This window comes from Calliphora vicina, chromosome 5 (genome assembly GCF_958450345.1).
Source record: "Calliphora vicina chromosome 5, idCalVici1.1, whole genome shotgun sequence".
Classification (NCBI taxonomy): Eukaryota; Metazoa; Arthropoda; class Insecta; order Diptera; family Calliphoridae; genus Calliphora; species Calliphora vicina.
The window spans coordinates 24,638,822-24,652,259 of NC_088784.1; the positions used below are offsets into that span (position 1 = coordinate 24,638,822).

General features: G+C 28.9%; 2 protein-coding genes across 2 annotated transcripts in view; one reads left to right on the forward strand and one right to left on the reverse strand.

The window, feature by feature from the left end:
- Positions 1-756: 756 nt before the first annotated feature.
- Positions 757-1,439, reverse strand: LOC135960711 (ribonuclease H2 subunit C). Its single transcript, XM_065512070.1, has 2 exons — positions 973-1,439; positions 757-911 (listed from the first exon to the last, which is right to left on the reverse strand). The coding sequence occupies exons 1-2, from the start codon at positions 1,351-1,353 to the stop codon at positions 831-833; spliced, it is 462 nt and encodes a 153-aa protein (XP_065368142.1). The 5' UTR covers positions 1,354-1,439; the 3' UTR covers positions 757-830.
- Positions 1,440-2,255: 816 nt separating this feature from the next.
- Positions 2,256-13,438, forward strand: part of Smurf (SMAD specific E3 ubiquitin protein ligase) — a 51,842-nt gene continuing 40,659 nt past the window's right edge. The window contains exons 1-3 of the mRNA XM_065514313.1: positions 2,256-2,980; positions 9,051-9,392; positions 12,906-12,944. Of these exons, the coding sequence (XP_065370385.1) occupies positions 9,338-9,392; positions 12,906-12,944 (94 nt within the window). The 5' untranslated portion in view covers positions 2,256-2,980; positions 9,051-9,337. The remainder of the gene's footprint in view (positions 2,981-9,050; positions 9,393-12,905; positions 12,945-13,438) is intronic.

A 13,438-nucleotide genomic window follows, 5' to 3' on the forward strand; every position in this document is an offset into this window, starting at 1 on the left:
TTGAGGAGCGCGAAACGTAAGACTTGCATATAGTCCGAGATCAGTCGATTTCGAATGAATGGATTTTATACCATTTAGTTTATCATCCTTCTGGCTAAATACTTTTGAAACAATCATTGACACTTGCTTAGGATTGGCCACACCTCAAGTCAATTGCATTGTCACTTCACTCTTTTGTACGATATAATGATAAAAATATTAACAAATGGTCGTGGATCAAACCAATAATATACTGACGATATAAGTTATCGGTGAATAAATTTTAGAATCAGTTGAAGAGCGCGAAACGTAAGTCTTGCAGATAGTCAAAAGTTACTCTGAGATCAGTCGATTGCGAAAGAATTGATTTTATACCATTTAGTTTATCATCCTTCTGGTAAAAGGATGATAAACTAAAAACTTTTGAATCATTGACACTCGCTTAGGAATGACTATTATCTACATCTGAAATTGTTGGTGTTGTTGTAACAGCTTAAACTATACAATTTTCTAATCTGGAGATTCTGTATCGAGGTCAATGACAAGAGAAATTGATACTTCAAAAGTGATGGTCCACAAATCCATTGGAATAAGTGAAGTCCGATAGGCCACATTTCAAGTCAATTCCGATGCCACTTCACTCTTTAGTAAGCTATATTGATAAATCATAGCTCCGCAACGGTTCTTAAGAGCCAGTTCCTGGGATGTTATATTTCTATTAGGGAATTTTTGGCCATTAAAATAATTTCCAGTTTTAAACCTTCAAGCAAGTCAGAATTTTCTTAAGTATTTACCATATAATCTATTTTATTATGTATTTTTTTAAGTATTCCTACAATCTAAAACTTAAACTACTTTTCTTTTTTATCAGCTTTAGCCTTATACTCCTCCATTTCCTTTAGAACATCCTCCTCTGAGCAGGGCTCCGACAACTAGAACAAGAAAATAAATAAAAATTGTTCCTTCAACTATAAAAACAAATCTCCAACTCACCACATCAGCTAGCTTTAGTACTTGTAGAGCCTGCTTATAACCATCAGATAACGAGGGTATTTTATCATAATTCCAGTAGGTAAACTCTTCAAAACTTCCCTTTATGCGCAACGTCCTATCGGCCTCTTCATCTAAGGGTTTACGCGTCTCCTGCAGTACTAAGCCATTATAGCCTTCAGGAACTTTTAAAACTTCACCTTGTAAAGGATAACCGCGCAATGAATTACTCAAAACACCCTGATCCTTGTGCGTATAAGGATGGAAATATGTGTCCACATTAGCATGGCCATCTCCTTGGATTTTGGCGGGTAAATAATGTAGGTTTAATTGGTTACCTGTGGCATTTAATTGTTTATTATTTATTTCTACGGTAATGGACATTTTTTTAGTAAAGATTTTCTTTAATTATGTTGCGAAGTGTGTAAAAGTTGTTTATGTTTTGTTTGTATTTTTATAAATTTAGCGCACAATGTGTGTGCAGAGTTGCCAGATAAAATGGGTTAGTGTCAAAATTAGGGGAGAAAATTGTGAATATGAATTTTCAAAATCGCTGATTTGGCTATCGCTACACTGAAAGAAAAAAAAACATTCTCGATACAATAATTTAAAACTTTATGACATAAATCAAGATAAGTTTGTATTTTAATAATTTTGTTTGTGTTGATAACTCTCATAATTAAAATCAAAAAAACGTTAAAGTTCCTTGGCCTTGTCTGAGGCCAACAATACAGAATATATGAATGAATATTAACAGAAAAAATTATGAAAATACAAACTATTAAAAAAACTATATAAATAAAATCTTATAAACGTTTAATTTATGAAATAACTTCAGCATACAGGCTGTCAGTCATGCTTTCATATCTATTCTTCAAATTGCTTGTTCAAAATATCAAAATTTATCTTCAAAATTTAAAAATTTCTTCGCTAATGCTTATCAAATCTGGTAACACTGCATGCAAACAATTCACAATAGTAAGTGTAATTTTTTATAATCAAAAAGCTGCCATATGTTGTTGTTATTCTAGTATGAAATACTGGCAATACTGTCAGCCGATGCCACTGCGCTGCTTACGTCTTGAGCTGCTGATATGACCAAATCCTTTTTTATATTGAGTTTTTGATAAATAGGGGTCTTCAAATCAATCTGTTCCATAAGAAATGCACGGTGTGTGTGTATTGTGTTTGACGTTCGCCAGATGAGCCGGATAAAATTCAACAATCTGGCACCATTTTTTAAATTAGTAAATCAGTCATAAATTGACAGTTGAAACAACTGGGTAACACTGCAGATTCTTTTTGTCAAATAATTTTTTTCCAATATGGCGGAAGTTTGGTGGTGTTGAACGCATTTAACAAGTTATTTTAACAAATTAACTTGCTATAATTAATTGCAATTACTTAAAGTAACCTAAATTATTAAAGTTAACAAAAGCTTTTAGCTAAACCACAAATAATATATAATATTTGTATATTATTTGATTAAAAAATTAAAACAAAAAAAAAATTTGTAGGGTTCTGCCGTCAGTGCAAAAGTAGAATATCAAAAAAAAAATAGAAGAAAAAATCATCGCCGTGGTCTAAAAAATCAGACAGATATAAAAATACAAAAATACCCTTGTGTTTATTGTGGTCAATAAATAAAATTATTTATGCAAATAATACTTAAATAAAAGTAAACCGAATAAATTAAATACTTAATTTTTTGTTTAGTGAATGTAAAAATAATAAAAAAAAATAAAAATTAAGGCGTGAATTGTTTGCAAAAGAAAGAAACCAATAAATATGTTAAAGAATAGTGTGTGCCACTGTGTGTGTATGAAAATTGAAATACAACAACAACAACCACAAGAAGAAGCAGCAATATAAAAAATGTAGTAATAATAACAGTGCAAAAGAGAAGAAGTGATAAAACGGATGCAAAATAGCAAAACACAATTTATTTTAATTATTTTTAAAAGATACCACCACCACTAACACCAGCACTTACAATATAAATATGCAAAATGTAAGTATAACAAGAAACAATTAAATGATTTCTAAAAAAATAACGAAATTACCCAAGTAATTGCAAGACATTGTTGCAATTGCAAGACATATAAGTGCAAGTTCCAAAAAAACGACCTGCACAAAAATTAGGTGTAACATTTTTTTTGTTGGAAACAATTGAAAGGTCGATAAATTGCAAAATGTGACATAAAATGTAATTTAAAATTAAGTTTTTAAAGATAAAAACAAGAATATTTTGTTTAACTACTATAAATAAATTTCGTTTTATTCTATTCACGTAAGGATTGAAACCAGTTCAGACTAGTGCAGAAATAAAATTCCTTGAATTTTTTTAAATTGAATTCTCTATACGAGAATCCCTGTTACACATTAACTTTAACTAAACTCAATTTTATGGGCAGCACTCCCGATCTCAACCAAATTTATACCAGAGGTAAATTTTTCAATGCCCAACATGGCAATAGGTATATAATTTTTGTTCGGCAGATATATATTTCCCACTTTAAATATCGGTTATATAATATAAAATAATTTTGATAATCAATTAGGTATACCAACATTGAATATGTTTAAAACCCTTCCACCCAATCGTAGACGGCTGTCAATTAAAGTATTTTTTGCGAAGCCGGTGATCAATTTAATTACCGCTTATTTAAATTCATAGTTCAAAAATGTATGTTTATATAAAATTTTTGTTCATTTCAGTGCGTACGTTTGTATCATTTTAGTTCATATTTCAAAAATATAACTTAAGTGAGCGAAAAGATTTGAACTAGTTCATTTAGTTCAATCATGTGAATCGTTCAATTAAACTAGTTCGTTCATGTACTACCCAAGTCTACTACAAATATAACAGAGATTTTAAAAGTTATGCGGTCATCTAATACTTTATTATTAGATATCCATATTGTCTATTTAAATGGCTTAGTAAACCAGATATAAATAAAAATAAGTAAAAAATCGAGATACCAAGTCGTGGTTTTTGCTTTTATCTGAGCCATTTGCAGGCCGATTATTCCAAATTTAAATAGAAACCTAACAAGGACTATATACAGTGGTTGATAAAACAATGAAAACTTTTCCAAATATTTCATTAGTGGCCTAAAATCTGAAACAATTTTTTAAAAATTTTTAAAATTTTTGTAGTATTTTATTTGTATACTTTTATTAACTTAATTTAACAAAAAACAAAGGACATAATTAATTAAATTTTAAAAATGAAAAAACAAAATTAAAAGATTTCTTTATTACGGCAAAACAAAACAAAACAATGGAAACTTAGGTATTATTTTAACAAATATGGTCTAAACTTAGCAATAACTCAATATTTTGTTGGGTATCCCTTATTTTTTATAACTGCTACACATCGACGATGCATTGAACCAATTAAACACCCCTATCATGAAAAACATGTGAAATTTATGTTCCCATGAAATATCCATTTCCCTCGAAGGGAAAATTGCTATCATGATATTCCCCTAAACTTTTCATTCATAATAGTTGATTTTGTTCGTAACAGCTGTCTATTGTTTACAAAATTTCATCTAAAAATTTCACAACATGGGGAATTTTTTCACGTGAACAGAGTTGAACTCTCGTTCATCAATGGGAAAAGGGATAATATTTCATGTGAAATGTTGATTCGCGATAGGGGTGAAAGAGTCAATGGTCTCCTTTGAAATATTTTGCCATTCCCTTATAACCGCCTCCGATAAATCTACCTTCCTGGTGTAATTTTGGGTCCTTATTTTACGATCTACAATTTCCCATAGATTTTCTATGGGATTCAGATCTCGCGATTGGGCAGGCCACTTCAAACCACGTACCTCGTTGGATTGTAACCACTCGGTTACAACCCTAGAGGTGTTTTTCGATTCGTTGTCGTGTTGGAATCTCCAAACTAGGGACATATTTTCCTCAGCGTATGGATACATAACATCGTTTAATATGGTTCTGTATCCTATACCTGTAATGGTATCTTTTATAATATGAATTGGGCCTATACCTTGCCCTGAAAAACATCTCCATACCATAATATTGCCATCGCCAAACTTTACAGTCTTATTTGTGTACTTTGGATCTAATCTTTTTCCCTTTAGTCGTCTTACAAATGTTCTCTCATTACTACCTCTTAAATTGTATTTGGATTCGTCGGAAAATGGGACAGTATTCCATTTCTGTATCGACCAGTTTAAATGATCCCTGGCAAATTGTAGACGAGCAGAACGGTTCTTTTTAGAAATGATTGGTTTTTTCATTTGCCCTGCGACTAACTGTTCGCGTACTTATTTCTAATTTTAGGCTATTAACAACCTCTCGAGGAGTTATTTTTGGTAATTTCTTGAACTCTCTCGCTATTAAATTATCTTGTCTAGGAGTAGTCTTACGAGGTCTTCCACCTAAATGTTGAGTTTTTACAGAACCGGTCTCACGAAATTTCTTTATAATTTTTGAAACCGCTGATTTATTTATTGAATATTTGTCACAGATAATTTTTTGTTTTAAACCAGCTTTAAAATCATTAATTATTTTATTTTTTAGGTCTTCACAAATCTTAACTATAGCCATTTTCGTTAACTTTGAAAAAAGCAATTATGCGAAAAACTTAGAAAAAGAAATTGTAAAAAATTACCAGAATTTAAAAATAAAATAACTTTAAACAGGATGCTTTTTACATCGTTCTTTTAAATATTATTTTCGTTTTACACTTCTTTCTTGCAGAAGTTTAAAAGTTTCCATTGTTTTGTCAGTAGCGAAATAGTGAATATTTTTAATTTTGTTGCCTTTTTTCAGAATATAATTAATTATGTTGTTTGTTTTTCAGTTAATTTGTATAAATAAAACTATACAAGTAAAATACTAAAAAAAAAAATTTATTTTAAAAAAATATTTTAAATTTTGGGCTGCATATGGAATATTTGGAAAAGTTTACATTGTTTTGTCAACCACTGTATATGGATCTCAATCAATCAGATGTAAATTGCAAATTTTGACTTTTTTGGAATTTGATTTGAATTATTTTACGTTAAATTAATACAATGTGCTATACTATTCATTATTTGGTTTAAAGTTGGAAACAAATATAGCGTTTTCTGTTTTGTTGCAATTTTATTCCGCATACATTATATCGGTAAAAAATTTAACAGAAATTAGTTTTAGGAAGACAGAAATTATACTGCTGGATTTTGTGAGGACCATATATGAAAATTCATTAAACGCGAATATATCTCGAAACCCTGTGATATATGCAAATTTCAATCAGAATGAAAACGTACTTTTGAAGTATGTTTGAATATATTATTCATAATCAATTCTAATTTCATAAAAAGTTTATAAAACTAAATTTCCATACAAAACTTTTTTTTATAAACCTGTAATAAATTTTATTTCTCTTCACTTATGTTGACCAAAGAAAAATGTTGAGCCAATCAGATAATGTAAACTAATTACTAACTCTATTATTGGGTGTATGTCTTAAAAATGAGGGATTTTTTCAAATGTTTAGCTTTTATTTAGAAACATTTGTAAAATATAGCTATGACCTTTTCCCATCTTTCTGGCAACAAATGAATTCCGAGCCAAAAGAACTGCTCATCTTTTGAGACTAAGAACGAATCGAGCCGTTATCGGATACTCCTGTTCCAAAGTGATAGTCCTGTGACCAAGGCTGTCTTTTGTACAGCATCGACCGAAACAAATAATCTGGACAATAAAGCATTTGAGGCAAAACCTCCCAACCAATGAATTCTATTTAAATACTTTCTAACAGGTATTGCAACATGTAGCTGAGCGTTGTGATAATGGAATATTACGGTTTCATGTATGGCCGCATATCTGGGCGTTTTTGGACCAATGCTCACTTCAAACGAATCACGAATGCGTTCGGTAAAAGTTTCCTGTGATGATCAGGAATTCACATACGATATCTTAGGCTTTGGTTTATCGTAATGGATCCATTTTTCATAGCAAGTAATTTATAGCATTCACTTTATATTCGTCTGATGCCTGAGTAGCTCCCAATGATTTTTACAACAATCTTCATGGAGTAATGCATCCAATTCAAACTGTTTTATCATCCATGTCAAAATCACCACTTCTGAACCGCACAAACCAACCATCTATTGCACGTTGAAACCGATAGAACATATTCACCATAAGCTTTGGTGAGCAGTTGGTTTTCTTCAGCTGCACTTTCTCAAATTAAAGATGGAATATGGAATATTTGGAAAAGTTTCCATTGTTTTGTCAATCTTTCGAAAAAAATTCAAAATATTTGTTTTTTTTTTTGCAATTAAAAACTAGCTTTAAAAGCTTTTTGGTCGCTTAGTGCGATTCGAGTTTGATATCTATCAAAATAAATGTTTTGTAACTCAAGACATAAAATTTTTGACTTTTTTTTAAAAATTAAAAAAGTTTTTCGATTTTTTTTCAAAATGGAGCCTTTTTTATTTTTTGTTTGCTCGGAATAAAGCTTAGTAGGATGCGAGTGGGATATCTATTAAAATAAATGTTTTGTAATTCAAAAATAGTTTGTTTAGTAATTCTAATTGTAATTTTGAAATTCGATCACTAAAAGGGTAAAAACTTCTAAAATCTTTAGCTTAATCAGCCCAATTATCACCCTTATCGCGAATCAATATTCCACATGAAATATTTTCCTTTTTTCGTTCATCATCTTTGTTCACGTGAAAAAATTCCCCTTGTTGTGAAATTTTTAGATGGAATTTTGTAAGCAATAAACAGCTGTTACGAACAAAATTAACTATTGTGAATGAAAAGTTCATGGGAATATCACGATAGCAATTTTCCCTTCGAGGGAAATGGATATTTCATGGGAACAAAATTTCACATTTTATTGCCGATAGGGGTGAATGAATAAAAATTCCCCGGGAGTTTCCCCTTTTCTCATTGTTTTCTATTTAAATTCAGTGGGGAAAAACTTCCGGGAAACAAACTCCCGCGGAATTTTTTATTCATAATTGGGCTAAATATAAGCAAGCTTTCTTTAAACTGCTCGCCAACAGTAACACGAAGTCTGGTTATGTATTAACAAATAGTTAAACTGACAATTTTTAATAGAAAAATATTTTTAACCGACAGTATAACTATTAAAATATAAGCGGGCTTCGTGTTAATGGGGGTCAATTGAATAAAAAATTTAAAACAGGTTTGATTTTTATTGCATTGTCTGTTGAATCTTTGAAAATTGGTGGGACTATGGTGCTTCATACTGTAGTTCCAATAATAGGAGATGGAACCTATGTTTTCTGCACGAACGAAGAACAAAAAGTTTCCATTGTATTGTCATTCACTGTATATCAGATAGAATTCAACAAATTTTTCAAACAACAAATGTCAAACTGATACATTTTAGCTAATTTTCAACAAAATATTTTTGAACAGAAATTTTTTTGTCATTTATATAAACAATTTTTCATTCTATGCTTTAAATTATTAAAACTTATTAAATTAGTTAGTTGTCTATTTAAATTATCTATACGCACATTTACTTTATATAAAACTGAATACTGAATCATAAAATTGTATAATTTTTGTCGCCTAGTTTAACAAATAATGACAAGTGTTTCCTATTAAGATTATAGTAAAAATATACGACATGAGTAAACATGAAGAGTAATAATAGTAATAATAAAAAAACCAACCACCAGTGTAACATTTTACTGATCATACCATATAATGATCATGCATAGTTCTAAAAGAGAACAACGTTTTATACATTTTTTAGAAGTCAATCACCCACCCTTTAGTTTAAAAGCATACATATGTGTGATTATAATAATTTTTGTCATTGTGTAATAAAAAAATAATTTAAAACAATTGTGAGTAGTTTTTTTACATTTACAAAACTTCTACTTTATCACTTTATCTCTGTTGGTGGCTGCTTATTGAAATTCTTTTAGGTTGCAGGCCTTGAGAGATAAAGAATTTTAAAAATAAATTATGTATAATAATTAACTTATTTATGTTCATTTTAAATATTCTTAGCTTGTAATTTCAAAATTATTAAATTTTATTTAATTTTCTGTGTGTTTTTTCTCTCATTACAGTTTCACTGCAAATATGTTAAAGCTGTTAATGCCTGCCTGCCTGACACAAATTGTAATATTTAATACAATATAAAAAGAATTTCTTGTTTTTATAGAAATATATTTTATATTAATTATCATTGTGTAATAACATCTACAACAACAACACCAACCAACAACAAAAAGGCAACAAATATGTTTTAAACTGCAACGTTACCGAAAATTTGTCTATATTTTCTTTCTTTATTTAAAATTTTTTTTTTTGTTTTTTTTTGTGTATAAAATTGTATTTTATTTTTATTTAAATTATGAATAAGTTGGAATATCCCCGACGCAATGGAGCACACAAAATTCGTATAACAAGTAAGTTTATGTTTATGCTGCAGCTAATTGTTAAAGAGCGTGATTGATTGGCAAATAAATAGTTGTGAAAACTATTTTTTTAATTTGTTGGATTTGCAAAGAATTTTAAACTCAAGATATTATTTAACACATTGACTGCCACGTCGGACACATATGTGTGACACTGCACTATGCGGTTTACGCCACGTCGGACACATATGTCCGACAAGACTTTTATTCTCTCTAGCCATGTCAGACAATAGTGCTGGATTATAAGAATTTTTTCAATGTTGTCTGGAAGTTCCTCATCAAAACTGTAATCTTCACATTCTTCATCACTTTCTGAACTTGTACTGAGTATTTTTTCTAACTCAGTATCCCATAAAAAATTCCTTTTCGCCATTTCGTAAAAAAATCTGATTACGCAAAGAAAATTCTGTGGCCCCCAGCATCTTATTTGCTGAAAGTGCCTTGGCAGTCAATGTGTTAAGGCTGTAGATCTGAAGATTTCAATATTGAATTTTTCATACATACAGTGGTTGACAAAACAATGGAAACTTTTCCAAATATTCCATATGTAGCCCAAAATTAAAAATATTTTTTTAAAATAAAATTTTTTTTTTTTAGTATTTTACTTGTTTAGTTTTATTTATATAAATTTATTGAAAAAAAAACAACATAATTAATTATATTCTGAAAAAAGGGAACAAAATTAAAAATATTCACTATTTCGCTACTGACAAAACAATGGAAACTTTTAAACTTCTGCAAGAAAGAAGTGTAAAACGAAAATAATATTTAAAAGAACGATGTAAAAAGCATCCTGTTTACAGTTATTTTATTTTTAAATTCTTGTAATTTTTCACAATTTCTTTTTCTAAGTTCATCGCTTTAATAGGGAGGTCAGACGGCATGTATTGCTTGTGTATTGGGACATGTATTCGATACATATGGAATTCCATGTGTATGTCATAATTCACATTATACATACGATTCATAATTTCCACGTTCAAACGTATACATATATGTAATTGCATGTGACATAACCTCTATAAGTTTATATGTTTATTGTTTTTAACAATATATTTATTTAAAACATTTTTAAATCACAATAAATATATTTAATGCAATGAAACTTATTTTATTATGATTTTTCTTTACTCTTTTTTATTTGTTTTTTTTTTATTTTGCACTCACACAGTGTTGTTTTTCAAAATACAACACTGTTATACACACGAAAATAGAACATGCTCTAATTGCCAAAAATATCACGAGTAATACACGTATTTTACATACACAAAGTTTCATATGGATCACACGGTATGTATATGTTTACATGTGGAAAAATGTCCCAATACATGGCACAAAACACAAGCAATACATGCCGTCTGACCAACCTTTAATTGCTTTTTTCAAATGGCTAAAGTTAAAATTTGTGAAGACTTAACAAATAAAATAATTAACGATTTTAAAGCTGGTTTAAAACAAAAAAGTATCTGTGACAAATATTCAATAAATAAATCAGAAGTTTCAAAAATTATAAAGAAATTTCGTGAGACCGATTCTGTAAAAACTCAACATTTAGGTGGAAGACCTCGTAAGACTAATCCTAGACAAGATAATTTAATAGCGAGAGAGTTCAAGAAATTCCCAAAAATAACTCCTCGAGAGGTTGTTAATAGCCTAAAATTAGAAATAAGTACCCGAACAGTTAGTCGCAGGGCAAATGAGGCTGGTCTTGGATGCTATCGTCCTGTGAAAAACACACTAATTTCTAAAAAGAACCGTTCTGCTCGTCTACAATTTGCCAGGGATCATTTAAACTGGTCGATACAGAAATGGAATACTGTCCTCTTTTCCGGCGAATCCAAATACAATTTAAGAGGCAGTGATGGGAGAACATTTGTAAGACGACCAAAGGGAAAAAGATTATATCCAAAGTACACACATAAGACTGTAAAGTTTGGCGGTGGCAATATTATGGTATGGGGATGTTTTTCAGGGCAATATATGGGCCCAATTCATATTATAAAAGATACCATGACAGGTATAGGATACAGAACCATATTAAACGATGTTATGTATCCATACGCTGAGGAAAATATGCCCCTAGTTTGGAGATTCCAACACGACAACGACCCGAAACACACCTCTAGTGTTGTAATCGAGTGGTTACAATCCAACGAGGTACGTGTTTTTAAGTGGCCTGCCCAATCGCCAGATTTGAATCCCATAGAAAATCTATGGTAAATTGTAGATCGTAAAATAAGGACCCAAAATTACACCAGGAAGGAAGATTTATCGGAGGCGGTTATAAGGGAATGGCTCTTTAATTGGTTCATGAATCGTCGATGTGTAGCAGTTATAAAAAATAAGGGATACCCAACAAAATATTGAGTTATTGCAAAGTTTAGACCATATTTGTTAAAATAATACCTAAGTTTCCATTGTTTTGTCAATGCCGTAATAAAGAAATCTTTTACTTTTGTTTTCTCATTTTTAGAATTTAATTAATTATGTCCTTTGTTTTTTGTTAAATTAAGTTAATAAAAGTATACAAATAAAATACTACAAAAATGTTAAAATTTTTTAAAAAATTATTTCAAATTTTAGGCCACTAATGAAATATTTGGAAAAGTTTCCATTGTTTTGTCAACCACTGTATAACAAAACTTTATTTCGAAATTCGTAAATATTGTTTAAATTCGATTTCGAATTTAATTTTAAATTTTTCGAATATATTGAAAATTAATTATTTAGACCTCAAAAATACAAAATAGAAAAAATTAAAATTTTATAGATTTTCAAAGTTTTTCAAATTTCGAAACTCTTTAAAGTTGTTAAAATTAAATTTTTTTTATTAAGTTCGATTACTTTTAGGTTTAGGTTTAAATTTTGAACATTTTGAAAATTCGAACTTAATTTCGAATTTTTCAAAAAAATAAAAATTTTCATATTTTGAACTCTACTTTAGAAATAATAATATAACTGACTAAAATTACAATATTTTATGAGTTTTGTTATTTCGAAATTCGTAAATATTGTTCAAATTCGAGTTCGAACTCTAATTTTAATTTTTTTGAACATTTTTTGAAAATTTATTATTTTGAGGTCTAAATACAAAATAGAAAAAATTAAAATTTTATTAGATTTTCAAAGTTTTTCAAAGTTTTTCAAATTTCGAAACTTGTTAAAGTTGTTAAAAATTTTTTTTTATTAAGTTCGATTACTTTTAGGTTTAGGTTTAAATTTTGAACATTTTTTGCTATGTTCGAAAATTCGAACTTAATTTCGAATTTTTCGAACATAAACAAATTTAAATAATTTAAACTCTACTTTATGCTCATCTGAAAATACTTATTGCAGCTTAATAACATCTCTTTTTCAAACTGCCTGTACAAAATAAAATTTCTTTTAAATAACCTCCACTTTGCAATCATGATCAATTGAATCAATCAATCAGTCTCAAAAGAATGTTGGTTTTTAATTTATATAACAATTTTACTTTAATTTCTTTCTATTCTTTTCTTGCAGTATTGTGTGCTAGAAATTTGGTTCGAAAGGATTTGTTTCGTAAGTATTAAATACTAATATTTATTTAAAAAAAGTATCACTTTGAAAAAGTATCTTATATCGAAATATGTTATTTTACACATATTTCAATATTTGAATATTTTCAAATTAATTTATTATTACATATATTTTAAACATGCTCATGAGTTAAATTCTTGTATTTTTGTTGATTTGTTAAGATATTAAGATATTTATTAAACTTTAAGCAATTAATTCTTTAATTTCTACTTTTAAACAAAACTATTAAATATTTTTTGAGTAAAACACGTTCCTCTTACTTTTGTGATAACGTTTTAAATACAGTTTATTTTTGATATCTAAAAAACTTGTACATCAACTGATTATTTTGAAATTCTTTTATAAAATGCACTCGCACTATCAAATTATTTTCTGCCAGTATGAAACGTTATCATATCGCACGTTATTGCCGTAATTAATGAAATAAAATGTAGGAAAATATTGTGTTTTTTTTTTGTAATGCAACAATGTGGGGA

What these genes read in the sequence shown, in the direction of transcription:
- LOC135960711 (XM_065512070.1), bottom strand. Translation starts at nt 1,353, where the DNA reads ATGTCCATTACCGTAGAAATAAATAATAAACAATTAAATGCCACAGGT. An exon ending in TACTAAAGCTAGCTGATGTG is followed by an intron (nt 912 to 972) that starts GTGAGTTGGAGA and finishes TTCTTGTTCTAG; the next exon opens with TTGTCGGAGCCCTGCTCAGA.